Source organism: Chaetodon trifascialis, chromosome 8 (assembly GCF_039877785.1).
Source record: "Chaetodon trifascialis isolate fChaTrf1 chromosome 8, fChaTrf1.hap1, whole genome shotgun sequence".
Taxonomy (NCBI): Eukaryota; Metazoa; Chordata; class Actinopteri; order Chaetodontiformes; family Chaetodontidae; genus Chaetodon; species Chaetodon trifascialis.
The window spans coordinates 11,992,476-12,007,144 of NC_092063.1; the positions used below are offsets into that span (position 1 = coordinate 11,992,476).

At 44.1% G+C, this 14,669-nt stretch overlaps 2 protein-coding genes across 8 annotated transcripts in view; both read left to right on the forward strand.

The window, feature by feature from the left end:
- Positions 1-416: 416 nt before the first annotated feature.
- tlr9 (toll-like receptor 9) lies at positions 417-4,088 on the forward strand. 2 transcript variants are annotated; one of them, XM_070967555.1, is made up of 4 exons: positions 417-488; positions 725-2,133; positions 2,398-3,679; positions 3,795-4,082. In XM_070967555.1, exons 1-4 carry the CDS (start codon positions 486-488, stop codon positions 3,999-4,001), a joined length of 2,901 nt encoding a protein of 966 aa, XP_070823656.1. In that variant the 5' UTR covers positions 417-485; the 3' UTR covers positions 4,002-4,082. The 2 variants fall into 2 exon arrangements, with proteins under 2 accessions (XP_070823656.1, XP_070823655.1); XM_070967554.1 differs by having other exon boundaries at positions 725-3,679; positions 3,795-4,088.
- A 1,322-nt stretch (positions 4,089-5,410) lies between these two features.
- Positions 5,411-14,669, forward strand: part of LOC139334582 (ERC protein 2) — a 149,942-nt gene continuing 140,683 nt past the window's right edge. For 3 of the 6 annotated variants that reach the window (XR_011602389.1, XM_070967549.1, XM_070967552.1), the window contains exons 1-4: positions 5,411-5,498; positions 8,077-9,219; positions 12,420-12,443; positions 12,586-13,341. Coding sequence is in view for 5 of the 6 variants with exons in the window: in XM_070967549.1 (XP_070823650.1) it covers positions 8,356-9,219; positions 12,420-12,443; positions 12,586-13,341 (1,644 nt within the window). In the remaining variant the exon portion in view is untranslated. The remainder of the gene's footprint in view (positions 5,499-8,076; positions 9,220-12,419; positions 12,444-12,585; positions 13,342-14,669) is intronic. The other 3 variants (XM_070967550.1, XM_070967551.1, XM_070967553.1) reach the window with 3 other exon arrangements.

A 14,669-nucleotide genomic window follows, 5' to 3' on the forward strand; every position in this document is an offset into this window, starting at 1 on the left:
ATGAATCTCTGAACGTGCATGTGTTTGTTTGTATTGAAAAGAAATTGGAGAGCAGTCACTGAATTACTTCCTTATGCCTTTTCTTTAGAACTTGTTGTGAATTAAGGAAGTCATCCAACCTTGCTCACCTGTGGGAAAACCTTCTCTCTGTTCTTTCTTTTGGTCTGGCTCTACAGTCAGAAAAGGAGAGCCTTAAGTCAGTTTGACATATATTCTGAAGTGGCCGTCATAAAGGACAATGCTGTTTGTAGAATCCCATATTTTAAATCACTTGAGATGATGTCTGTATCGATCACTCATGAAATGTATGAGTTTTGCTTAGGTCATGTGATTTGCAAATGACCACATGTTTTCACTTCTGCATAAATGGATCCAGTTTCTTGTCACTGCACAGACTACAGTATGAGATAATAATGTTCCCCCTCCTGGATTAAAGCTTGCATCTGGCTGCTGATGTGAATTTTAAGACACATGCTATATCCACTATGGTAAGTACGATGTCACTTTATTCTTCCATCAATAATGCATTACGTTTCACTTTCATTTACACAGAAATGGTTGATTGGAAAGGCATGAAAGGTGATTTATTCAGCAGTTGTTTGAAGTTGCTTTAACAATCAGGTTTATATGGTGATATTGATGCTTGATCTTATGCAAAATGAAACCACCTGCTCAGACTACTATCTGAACCGTCAACAGCTGAAATTAAGTTTCTTTTTTTCAGGCTATGTTGAAAAATATCTTCATCCTTTATCAGCTTCTTCCGTTAGTGAGGACCATAACGACCACCTTCTTTCCATGTGACGCTGATGTGAATACCACTGCAGTCGACTGCTCTGACAGACCACTCAGACTTGTCCCCCTCATTAAGTCTACCACTGTCGTGTCGCTCAATTTGAGTCGGACAAAGATACAGGAAGTGAAGCAGCATGCTTTATCGGGTCTCCCAAATCTTCAGACTCTGAAAATAATGGGAAATTGTCTGCCAGCTCGCCTGAAAGCTTTGGACCACTCATGCGAGTTGGAGATCCACCACTATGCCTTCAAAAGCCTATCGCAGCTTCAGTATGTGTATCTGTCAGGAAACAGCCTCACCAGGATACCCTGGTTACCCGAAAGCCTGAGGGTTCTCGATCTGCAGAATAATCGCATCTTCCACATCGACCAGCCTTTAAAAACTCCACATCTCAATGAGCTCTACCTCTCCAAGAACTGCTTTTATATGAACCCTTGCGGCCAGTCCTTTTACATCAGCGAGGGGGTTTTCAGAGAGCTCTCTAAACTCAAAAACCTTACCCTAGGGTATAATAATTTGACAGCTGTCCCTATAGGGTTGCCATCCTCACTGAGGTATCTGGATTTAAAAGAGAATACAATCACAGAGGTCTTAGATGGAGCATTTGCCAACCTGACTAGGCTCAAGTATTTGAATTTGGAGTGGAATTGCCAGCGTTGTGACCATGCGGCCAGGCCCTGCTTTCCCTGCCCGAAAAATCTCTCTCTACAGCTATTTCCAAACTCATTCTATGCTGAGAACAGCTCCATCGCCTACCTAAGCTTAAGAGGAAACTCTCTGAGAACATTTCCAGAGGGTCTTTTCCGACCTTTGAAGAATTTACGGAGGCTGGACCTCTCCGACAACCTCCTGGCATATGTCATAAGGAATGGCACCTTCTTTTCAGAGCTGAAAGGCCTCAATTGGATTAGCCTTATTTATAACTATGAACCGCTGAAGACATTTCCAGAACTGATCCTCTCCCCACATATTGGCAACATAACTGGTCTGCAATATCTTCTTCTGAGCGGCAACTTTTTCCACGTGGTTTCAAGCGAGAGCCTCAGTGTTCTGTCCAAACTTCAAAAGCTGCGGAAACTGGAACTGAGAATGAACTTCATTAATACTTGTGACTTGAAAGGTCTGAAACAGATACCATCTCTCATCAAAATTGACCTCTCCCAAAACATGCTTAACTTCCTTCCGTGCTGCTTGAGTCCGTCATCAGAGATCGTGGCACAGAAAAGCTGTCAGAACCAGAACTTGTATACAAATAATATTCCTGACCCATCTCTTATGCTGATAGATCGAGAGGTCACATCTGGCAGTGCCATCTGGGAATCCAACCAGTTAAACAGGCTGGAACTGTATGGGGACAAAGCGTCTCCTACGCTCTGGGACAATTTCTGCCGACACAGCCTGTCGTTTGACCTGTCTCAAAATGACATTATGTCTCTTAACAAAGAGGTGTTTGTGGGCATGGAAAATGCTGTTTGTTTAGACCTTTCCTTCAATTACATGAGCCAGGCATTGAAGAATGGGACGTTTGAGAGCATGAAAAATTTAGTTTTTCTGAATTTGTCATACAACAGACTTGATTTTTATTATAAAGACGCTTTCAGTGAGCTTAAAACCACTCTGAAGGTATTAGATGTTAGTAACAATGAGTTTCACTTTAAAATGAGGGGCATGGGTCATCGTTTGGGGTTCATTCAAAATCTGACTCACTTGGAAGTCCTAAGTCTGGCAAACAATGGCATTGGGATGCGGATAGATCACAGCCTGATCAGCAGCTCTTTGAAGTACCTCTACTTCTACGGAAATCACCTGGACATAATGTGGGACTCTGACAACGACAAGTACACTAATTTTTTCCAAACCCTGACAAACCTCACCTACCTGGACATCTCCAACAATGGACTGAAGTCAATCTCTCAAGAAGTGCTGTGTAACCTCCCAGGAAGTATTGAGACCCTCATCATCAGCGACAATCTGCTGAACTATTTCCCATGGCAAAAAATCTCAACGCTCAGAAATTTACGTCACCTAGACCTCAGTCTAAACTTCCTCTCTTATTTGCCTCACAGAGTCATAGAATTTGGGGAAAGTTTTTCTTTCTTGGACCTCAGTCACAATCGTCTTGCTTTTATACCTGTGAATTTCTTCAGTGAGATGAAATCCTTGCAAAAATTGTATCTTAGCCACAATCAGATCAAGGAGTTAAACCATCAGTTTCTCCCTGCTCCCTTTAACAACGGTAGTGCGCTTCAGAAACTCACCCTGCATGCCAACCCCTTCAAATGTGACTGTGATACGTCTTGGTTTGCGGACTTTTTGCGAACTACCCCGGTAGAGATTCCTTATCTTACCACACATATACATTGTGAATACCCAGAGTCCCAACAGGGTGAGAGCATACTGTCTATGGACCAGCGTTCCTGCCAGGACATATATGGCAGCTTAGCCTCCCTCGTCTGTTCCTTCTTGGTTGTGATGTTCACTGTTTTGCCCCTGTTGAAGCATCTCTATGGCTGGGATCTGTGGTATTCCTTGCAGGTACTTTGGGCAGGACATAAAGGCTACTCTCAGCTGGCTGGTGGCAATTCACAGTATCAGTATGATGCTTTTGTGGTGTTTGACACCAGCAACCAGGCTGTGAGGGACTGGGTCTACAAGGAGTTAACTGTCAATCTGGAGAACTCAGGTCACAGGCGGTTTAGTCTCTGTTTGGAGGAGAGGGACTGGATTCCCGGCCTTTCATGTATTGAAAATCTACATAATGCCGTGTACAGCAGCATGAAGACCGTGTTTGTGCTGTCCAGTGGCGCTGCTGGTGGCGAGACAGTGAACGGCGTGATCCGCCAGGCGTTCTTCATGGTTCAGCAGCGGCTTCTGGATGAGAAGGTTAGTAAAATGAACTTTTTATTTTCATGTGCTTTTTGTGGGTGTGAATCTTACCCCACTGAGTTGTTGCCATGGTTTCACAACACTAAATTGTCTCTGATTTTATCCAAACCAGGTGGATGTGGCTGTGCTGGTTCTGCTGGATGAGATGTTTCCCAAACTGAAGTACCTTCAACTGAGGAAAAGGTTGTGCAGAAAGTCTGTGTTGTCCTGGCCGAGGAACCCAATGGCTCAACCGCTATTCTGGAACCAAGTGAGAATGGCGTTGTCGTCAGATAACCTCAACTTTTATAACAACAACATGAGTGAAAGTTTTTTATGACTACCTATGAATGGCAGATAGAGAGCAATTTGGTGAAAAAAATCCCAGTCAACAAACCTTTTTTCCCATAGTCTCGTTTTGACAAACATCCCCTACCCATCACTGCGTACGTAATGATACTTGGTTGATGTTTTTAATATGTTACTATCTTTGTAAAAGAAAAAATTACATCTTTTCAATTAAGTCTTCCATGTAAATATTTTATTCATTAAGATTGTGTTCTGATGTTTTGTCTGACAAAGTTGATGTGGATTGTTTAAATTTTTTTCCCTTTTCTTAGTGAATTAATCCTTGTCTTCAGAGAGCTTACTATTGTGGGCTGCAAAGCTAATCGAGGCTGTACATAAATATTAAGACACTGATTTTGGGCCATACAAAAATAAACTTGACTTGATTTCATTTGACTAGCTTGATTTCATAAGTACTGCAAGGGATTAGTGCACCTGAATATATAACATCACTGCCCAGACTCTCAAAATTTCACTTCTCTTTTCTTAGATGCTGGGAGGAAATGAAACTAATGATTATTTTTTACAGACGACTGACAGCTTCACCTGCTGCGCCCACAAAGTATGATAAGTCACCTGTGATTTGTCACAGCTTCCTCATAAACAGTTTCACAAGTTTAAGAGGAAAACTGGGGACAGGTCTGTTGTCCAGATCCACCGATTTACCAATAACATGTCAGAATGTATGTGAAGCTTTGATTCTGCAGGTTTCTGAGCAGAAGAGGAGATTGGTGACAGAAGCACAAGCAAAAATATTGAAAGTAACAAAACACATTCAAACAGCCAGACCTGCTTTGTGGCCTGTGCAGCTTGTTTCACTGCACACATATCTGAGCCTGTAGGCTGGGATCCCACTTTCATTTTTTGTCTTGAGTTCTGGGAGTTCCATCTGACAAACAGCACCTCTTTTCTGAGAGTGAAACCTCCGACACGAGGTGGTTATTCTTACTCATTTTGTGGGTGAGTTACAGTGAATCAACAGTGAACTGCACAGCTGCCCCTTCCAGCAGGTCCACAGGTTTTATTTGAAAGTAGGTTTGTGGCTTTAGCCAATCGTGTGTTGCAATTTTAGATTAGTTCTCTTGTCTCTACATCCGATATAATAAACTAACCCACTTGCATGGGATTAAATTACTGATGACTGTCAGGGTATATTGTGTTTTCCGGTCTATGAAAATCGGGATGCAACTCGCATTTGCGCTGAATTATTTTTTTTCCCTTGCAAATTTGGACGTAAGACCTTGAATGTGCCATGCCAGACTGACGCTCGTGTAGGTGTATGAAAGGAAGAAACCCTCCAATCGTTGCTGCTCGTGCTGCCCCATCTCGCAGCGTAGGTCGCGCACGCGCCAGCTTGGAAGAGCGCGCCCACGAGGACCCGATGGCAGGACAGGTCATGAGGGAGCTGAGCCGATGAGATCATGGAGCCTGCGCCGAGGTCGGACAGGATTCGGTTTGGACTTTGTGGTGATGGAGAGGCGCCTGCCCGGTAAGCCAGAGCTCACACGTTGCGGGCACACCTGGGTTTTGTGTCGTTTTGGCAACATTATCTGAACAAACAAAACTCCGTGCTCTCAGTTTGCGTGGCAGCTTAATTATTATGTAAGGTACTAGCTCGAACTCATGTAGCCGTGTGCATATGAGCAAGAAACTAATCCTTCATGCCGTGGTCGTAGTAGAGTCATTCGGGCGGTCGTCTCCAGGCTGTGTGGTCACATGCGCAACGGCCGTTTTACTCGTGCCACCCGTGAAATATAGTGCGTTTACTCCACAGGAGGTTAGCAGCATGTTGAACTGTGTGAGAGGGGCTCGTATGACATGAACAAATGGTGTCATGTAAGTTACGCTGTTGCCTGTTTGGGTGGTGACTCGACTTTTCTCGTCGCGGCAACAGCTGGCTGCCAACTCCGAAGTAAGTGCAGAGGTTTGAGGCCGGTTTGAAGTGAGGCGTTTCCTACTTGTGGCACTTTATTTGAGCATTTCCATCAATCCTTTGTGTTTTTGTCAGTTGTTCGGTGTGTCAGTGTGGTCTGATGAAGAGGTGTACAGCTGCGTAACGCGTGCCCATCGAAAGTTCCCACTTACGCTGACTTTGACACCAGCATCATAATGCAGATGGTATCTCATATCTGCAGCCTTCAACAGCTAACTTGCAGTTTTAGACGCAATAATCGTTGTGGTTTTACTTTATTCATTGTCATTGTCAATCTTCACTGCCAATCTGGATAGAAATGCACAACCGATGCACCAAAATTATCCACAGATTTCATGGCTCTGTTGCTGCCACATAAGGCTAAATTCATTGTCTCAAAACAATGATGGATAAGGGATTGACAGCTATGTTATGACTGACAAGCAGATTTAACCAATCTCTCAGTTGCATCCTGTGCAGTGACTCCCAGCACCCAATCCTCTTGGATTAGAGGAGGGATTATGATTTGGATTTGCCTCTGCTTTGCAGACAGTCCCCAATATCTGGTCCATCAAGGCCTGGCTTGTATTAACTGTGATTTCCTGAGGACATTTTTCACCTACTTGTATTAATGTACAGCTTTTTGCCTCAAAGACAACAAATGACCTAATATTGATTGTGTATATATTGGATAGATATATAGTTTAATACTTTATATGATGAATTTAGCCTAATATGGGCACAGTCTCATCATGCTGTACTTTCCAAGTATGATTTAGCCTAAATTCCAAGTGCCTATTTTTAGTCAAAGCCTAAGGTACCGGTATGTCTTCAGCCCCGATAAAGCCTGATGATGAGCTTTGCAAGTGCCCCAGAGGGACGGCAGATAATAAAGACTGGTCTTCCAATTCCCTTTGCAATCTGCCATGGCCATAGTCAATTACACTATTTTGTCCCTGTTAGCTTCAGACCTGAGCAGGCATCAGAGTCCGTGTGCTTTATGTTGGTAGATCTAGTGCTGTCCGTGGTGCTGAAATGGTCAAGCTGGTCCCTCTCCCTGTTTCATTCTTTCACCATCGACTGCGGTCACTGCGGCTGTATGAGGTGTTTCACACGTGATGAACGAGAAACCAGGAGTGTGCTGCGCAGCTCATCTACAGCGTGGTGGTTAAGCAGACATTGTTTTCCTGTCCTTCCATCTCTCTCACAACCACAACTAAGGAAGAGTGAGGAAAACTAAGCGCTGTAGTGATAATAAGGCATACATAAGTTTTTCACTAAATCAGTGGTCAACCTTGCTCCAGTGGACCCACAGTCTCGCTTATTTCCCACGTGCTATGCCCACACCTGATTAGCTGAAGCAGAGGTTTTCAGTTGATCAGAAGCTGGTACCTTTCAGACCATGATTGGCCGCACCTGAGCAGGTAAAGATGGGGAAAAAAACAGGACTGTGGGTTCCTGTGAGCAGGGTTGGAAACCACTGCACTAGATCAAGAATATATCTGTCTGTCTGTCTGTAACCGGTTCTGTGGATTATTCAGTGCAACAAATTATTGTATTTGCTCGATAAGGTCTTAATTATGTATTTTTACCTTGAATCATACAGTAAGAACAAGCAGAAAACTGCCATTGTTGAGAGTTGTAGACGTGGTTACTTGTGGGTAGTTATTCTTGTTATTGATCATATATTGTAGTTATTATTCCTGATTGAAATCATAATTCTTACATCTGACCATTTTTAAAAATTCAGGCAAAGTTCTTGCACAGAGGCTAATGTTTATACAGCATCTGACACTGGAGAAGTTGGTTTTGCCCTTCTTTTCTGGGCATCTCTCACAGTAGGGTGCTTGATTGGGTCAAATTTGTTGAGAAGGAACCCGTGTAGAAGAGAAACGTATATTGATGACCAATGACAGTTGCTGCCTGGTATGCAAAGGACACTTTTGAAACAGCCGATGTTACACATTTCTGAATTTTGTCGCCCATGTGTACCTGCATACCAGTGATGTGCACCCCTGCTTTTATTTGAAACATTATTATGAAACAATAATCAGCTCTGTGAGCCATGTGGTGATGCTGCTTGTGTTATTTCTTTTTAATCTGATATTTTTTGATGAGTTTTTTTTCTCTGTTTCTCCCTCCTCTACCTGTGTAGAATCCATGATGTCCTGCACTGTAGCTGAAACCACAAGTCCTCTGGCCTGTGTGTCTAGGAGCCCTCCAGCAAACAGTCAGTGCCACTTTCTTCTAATAGGACTAAATAAGACTCAGCCTCAAGCCCTAAACAATCAGGGATGGACAGGTGAGAACTGAGAGGCCGAGACGTGGCCTTTATTTTCAACCTTTTTATTCATTCTGTTTCCATTAAGGGACATGAAAATATTCCCTACCTTAACAGTTTCCTCTCAAAAGTCGACTTTTGCCATATGAAAACATGCCTTTAAACATCAGAGCCAAGCCGTCGCAGAGCAAGCTGTCTGCTGGTGCAAAGAGTAGTGGGCAGACTGATGGCGGTGCATCGCATTCACGCTTTTCCAGATCCCCCAAACAGGGGAAAGGCAAACAGGCTGTAAGCTCAGCACCAGGCTCCCGCTCGGGCCTAGAACCAGGCTCTGTGTCAGGCGTTGTTCCCGGAACAATGTCTAAATTGGGTGGAGGTCAAGGGTCGGTGTCTAGGCCAGGTTTAAAGACCAAATCTGGCACAGCAGCAGACAAAGGAGTAACTCGTGGTTCAGCTACAGCGCCAGGGGGTAAAACCCTGTCCATGGAAAACATCCAGTCTTTGAGTGCTGCCTATGCCACTTCAAGCACCATGTACCCCAGTGAGAGGGATTCCTTGGAACCCTCTGGGGGGTACCCCAAAGGCACCATGACGCTGGGCAGGAGCACCAGCCGCTCCTCCTACACTAGCCGGACAACAGCCACAGGCAGCAGCCCGAACATCACCTCCTATGGACTGCATCACCCGTCAGACCACTATGGGGATCAAACCTTGCATCTTGCAGGGACTTCCAGTCTGCGGCGCCAGTCTGGGAGGCATCCACAGGCATTAGATTCAGCTGGACGAGGAGAGGTTTCCACGGTTGATCTCCAGGTTCAGCTCAGGGATCTGCAGAGGGAGAATGAAAACCTGAGGAGAGAGCTAGATGGAGGGAGGGATGGAAGGATGGGCCCTAGCACAAATAATGTCAACTTCTGGACCCCAGATTTGAAAAGAGACAAGGGGGTAAGGCGTGAGGAGGGGGTGAGGACGTCGGTTCTGAAGGACCAGTACAGGAATAACCAAGAGGATCTGCAGGTGAGAGAAAACGACAAATTGAGGAGTTTGTTTCAAAAGTGATATATTTCCGCTCCAATATTCTCATATTCTTCTCAGTGTTCAACAGTAAGCCACTTCAGCACCAGCAAGCCTTTATTGCATTATGTTTTTCAAAAGGTGGAAATGTCATTTTGAAACGAAACACTTTGATTTGTCCGCTCGCATCGCGTCCATCTCCCCTGCACATCATACCTCTCGCATCGTACCTTTTGTTCCTGTCTTCAAGGTTGCATACAAAAGCTTCTGTGCAGTCCATTTGTAAAGATGTTTTCTGGGCTCAGCGCTGTCTGTGTTTCCATGGGAACCTGCCGTTCCAAGTGTTAGCCAGATTCTGAAAAAGCTCACAGCTACTCCTGAAGGGACAGTGACCAGCCTGTCCTGTGCCACCTCTCCCTGGAGGCTGTCCCACTCAGTCTGAGGCATCACCCATCTGTCTGTCTCACTGCATAGCTGCCATATATCTGCTCTTTCATGGCCCCTCTGTGTTTCCATTGTCTGTGCGGCATTTTAATTCCTCTTGTGTCTGTGATTGTCTGGTGGGAAGATAGAAGTGTTTCTCTGGAGGAAAAAAACCTGGAAGTCTGAAGATTTATTTCATCCTGTTCAGAGAATCATTCGCACCATCGTGTCTGTGTTGAATTTGTTTACTGCGCTCCATCTCTCTCACACCAGCGTGCGGAAACTTAAATCATATCTGTGCTCCTCCATCTGACTCCTCCCTCGTGTAACCAAGGAGCCACCTCTGCAGTCGTATTTATAGCTTCTTCATCTCGAATTGTCACACAGTGTGAAGACACTGTGACACGCTCGCACACACTTTCTTCTGATGTTAAAATCAAACATCATAAAATCAGAAACTTTGAAAATGAATACAGGCTAACTTTGTGCCTTCAAGAACGCTGGGATTGCTGTAAAGCTTTATAGAGTTTCATATGTTGGGACGCTGTGTGAATAAAATGAAAAGAGCAATCATTTGCCAGTGAACTATGTTTGCCAGCAACAGTTTTTCGACTTGACGACTAAGTGGTGAACCTCGCTCCATCCTCGCTCATGAACGACTGAGCCTTTCCAGGATGCTTCTTTCATACCCAATCATGATACTGTCACCTGTTACCAATGAGCCTGTTTACCTGTGGAACGTTCCAAACAGGTGTTTTTGGAGCATTCCACATTCCCAGTCTTTAGTTGTACTGTTTTCAATTGAGTGTAAAAACAAAAAGGTTAAGCAAATTATCGCATTGTGTTTTATTTATGTTTTACACAGCATCCCAACTTGTTGGAATCTCTTACTGTATTTAACACTTCTAGCACGATTGATGCAAGTGCAGTTCAAACTGAAAATCAGTGTGATGTACACCCACTATTCATGTGTCCAGTTTTAGTATCAGCTGCCATTCAGTTCTGTTGTTGCTGTAATCGGTCAGTTTGCTGTTCCTGAGCTTTCATCTCCTGTTAGCAAAACATTATTTATTCTAAAGCATTCTATTACTCTCTTTCTGTCTGTCTCCGGCTTTCTCCTACTCTCCCTTCCACACACACACCAAGTGCTGTTTCAGTTCCAGCTCAAAATGATCACAACTTTGTTGACAGTATTGGTCCCTCACTAAATTGTAACCAAGTCTTTTTGTCTCCCAGCTTTAAACGTAACTTTCTCTCGTTAATTTTGAAAACACAAAAGCCTCAAGCAGACGATGAGCTCAATCTGCAGCACTCTCCCGTATCACCTCTGTCCCCCATCTTGCCTCTCAGATGATCACTTTTCTCCTCTTTTTTGTCTTCTCCAGTTCCCCTGATTTTTGCCCTTCGAGACACTCTGGGGAAGAGTTCAGTCTGACAGGAGAACTTTCTAATTAGCATGAAGAATGTCACCTTTTGTCTCAGCAGCAATGACCAGACCTGCCCCCTAACCATCTGTTTGTTTAGTGTGTGTGTGTGTGTGTGTGTGTGTGTGTGTGTGTGTGTGTGTTTTTGTGCAGAGGATTGTCCACCCACTCTGACTTGATATTCAGTGCTAGCTTGTTGCATTGATTATCCGTGCTCACCCTCGTCTTCCTCCTACATCTCAAGTCTGTGTCCTTGGTGCTACCCACCTTCTGGACTCGAGCAGAGGAGTAAGAATATTTGAGGAAAAATTAGTAATAGCTTCACACAGAGGGGAATATTAGTAATTTAACTTCCGTTTAGTCTTTGTGTCAATGAATCTTTCACCTACTCCGTGTTAAATAAGATGCTCTGTATGTGTTCCTTGTGTTTGATTTCCTGCTTGCCCAATCATCTGGAATGCACTGTGTCCATGTTTTCAAGCACAGAATGAATTTCCATTTGCCAGTCAGAAAAGCTGAGAGCTGTGAATGCAAATTAGCATATTGTATTTTGTATTACTTTGCACTTCAGCATGAGGCAAAGGCAGAAATGTTGAGTGAAATGTCCACAGCAAGGCTCGGGCCCATTTGTGTCACTTTGTAATCATTTGTTCAGGTGATAAATCAATTGACAAAACAATCAGAACCACCTCTGCTGTCTTGCTCATGCACTGATGAGTCCATCTTTGCACTCACACTGTGCAGGCAAACATTGTTTAAACCCATAAATATTAATTCAAGGTACAAATTTTTTAAATGTCATTTTATGCAGCTGAACAGGCTGTTTTTATGATGATTCACATGACATTTAAAGTTCTCTGTTCTATATGATGGTACAGCCAATAAACGGTTTGGGGAATTTACTTGCCAATAGATTAATAATAATAATAATAATAATAATAATAATAATAATAATAATAATAATAATAATAATATCTCTGATTCTCTTTGAGGGAAAGCTGTGCATTTGGAAACTTTCACTCTTTTTGCTTTCATTAATTGTAAATTTGCCTTCATCTTCAATAACATCACCCATTATCTGTCTTTTCTCCCCTTTTCCTTTGACATTCATCTGGGTGCAAACAATCCAAAGTCACTTTTGCCTGGTACTCTCTATGTATCCTCCCTATGTTTTGAAGAAAATATGCCCCCTAGTGGCCAAAACATGTAACATCACCCAACAGCTTGAAGTAATCTATATATTAGTTTGGTATTTAGTTGTTTTTTGTTTTTTTTTTAATTTGATTTAATTGTGTCTGCTTTCTATTTTGGCTTGATGTGTGTGTGTCTTTCTCATATCACATCTCTCTGATGCAGCCTGGGGATGTTAGAAGAAACAAGGTCTGTTTTATGTACTCCAAGATGTATTTTTTCTGTGTGTTTGTTGTCATGTGTTTAGGAATTTTTGATACATGTCTGTGTGTTTGGTATGTTTGTGTGCTCATCGAATGAATGGGCAGTTAATTGTACTCTGTCTTTGTAGCAGCTTCCGTTGACAGTTCAGGAGCTTCAGGAGGAGCTGAGGGCTCACAGGGAGATGAACAGTCGCATGCAGCAACAGCGACAGCAGATGAACTCTGGCTCCTATCGAGAACTCCATACGGACCAGGACCACAGAGGGGGACTCAGCCCTGGCCACAGCCCCAGACAGAGCCCCAGCAACCTGCACAGTCCTGGTCTGAGGAACAGCCCGAGAGCCAGCCCATCCAACACCTACAATCCGAGGCAACAGGAAGCTGATGTCATCATTCACAGCCCTGGTTATGGCTGTAACACTGCAGTAGCTGCGCAGAGAATCAGTCCAGCCAACACCCTTCAACCTGGGCTGAGGAACAGCCCAAATCAGCCCCTCTACAGTCCCAGCCAAGGTCCGGTGGTAGCGCCCAGCTCTAGTTCACTCCGGCCCTGCAGCCCCTGCCAGGTGCCTGGGTGTGACGGCTTCTCCTCATCCCCTCCTCTCGACCCATCAGAGGAGAATTTCTTCCGGCTGCAGTCGGAGCACGACCGTCAGGCCAAGGAGCTGTTGCTTCTGAGGAAGACCATGGAGGAGATGGAGATGAGAATCGACTCTCAGAAGCAGACACTCGGCGCCCGGGACGAGAGCATCCAGAGGCTGCTGGAGATGCTTCAGGGCCAAGGTCAAGGTCAAGGACAGTGGGGTCGGGGACAGCGGACAGGCATCATTACCATGGCGGCGCAGGAGGCTGAAGCGCAACTGGAGAACATGCATGTGAGAGAGGTGTGTTTTTCTCCTAGGAGTGAATGCTTATGTATCTTTTCCACTTCATCTACAGTATCGAAGTGGTTTTAACAGCAGGGCTGGGCAGTATGTCGATATTTGTCATTTATCATTTATCACTTTGATTGGTTCAAAGCAGTTTTTTAATATTGTGAATCATAGTACATAGCACACAGTTGCCTAATGACAAAACAAACAATTTCTATGTCAGATTTTACCCAGAATGGTTGTGAAAATTTTTTCCACATGCTTCCACACTGACACCGTCATACAGTCTGTATCATACAGTCTGTATGATGGTAAGTCACGATGTCATGTGATTTTTAATACCTCACAGATATGTGATATATATTAATGGTTAAAATGAGATATTATTTTCCATGCTGTACTTGCCTCTGTGTGTGTGTGTGTGTGTGCGTGCGTGCGTGCGTGCGTGCGTGCGTGCGTGTGTGTACCTATGAGTGTGTCGGTATTACGTAGTGTGGGAGCAGAAAGCAGCTCAGCAGGTCTTATCAATGGGCCAGATTAACATACGGAGAGCTCTAAGCCTGTATTCAGCCATGCAGTTTTACAATCTGACTCATTTGGTTTGTGTGTGTGTGTGTGTGTGTGTGTGTGTGTGTGTGTGTGTGTGTGTGTGTGTGTGTGTGTGTGTGTGTGTGTGTTTGTGTGTGTGTGTGTGTGTGTGTGTGTGTCTTCTACATACGCATATTTGCGTGTGTGTGTTCTCGGGTATGCTCATATGGCAGTTGCTCATATGCCACTTGTTGTGCGTTGTGCATAGCATTTGGCATTTGTTCTGCATACAGTGAGCTTGTTGTGCAGTGGAACTGAAAAATAATTTAAGCTATCACAAACACTCAGTTAAAATATGAGAAAATGTGTGTGGTATTGGTATGCTCATGCATTTTTTTTTTGTCTTCCTCAGAGACTCACTTTAAATTTGCAGTCTAAAGCCATCAGCCTCCCCAGTGAGCGGCGGTGTAGCACAGGTGTCTCTATACCCTCAGCCAGGAGGGCTAGTAGTAGTTGGCTGCTCTGTGCTCCTCACTCCTGCCTTGTTTATTTTTAACTCCTAAATCTTCTTAGCCTTTAATTTCCCTACCTCTCTGTCAGTGTGTGTGCGTTTGTGTGTGTTGTATGTCTGCACAGCCTCTGCTATTGTTTGTGTCATTATGTTCTTGTTTTTCTGTCTATGTGTTGTTTGTCTGCTTCTATGTGTGCCGTGCCCGCTCAGAATGATTGCGTGTGTGTTTCTGTGTGTGTGTGTATGTGGGCATGCGTGCACATCTGGGGCCTGTCGGCTTAGCGTTTCTAGCAAGGACACT

Coding starts and splice junctions, on each gene's coding strand:
- tlr9 (XM_070967554.1), top strand. Junction 3,680..3,794: donor AGCGGCTTCTGGATGAGAAG/GTTAGTAAAATG, acceptor TATCCAAACCAG/GTGGATGTGGCTGTGCTGGT.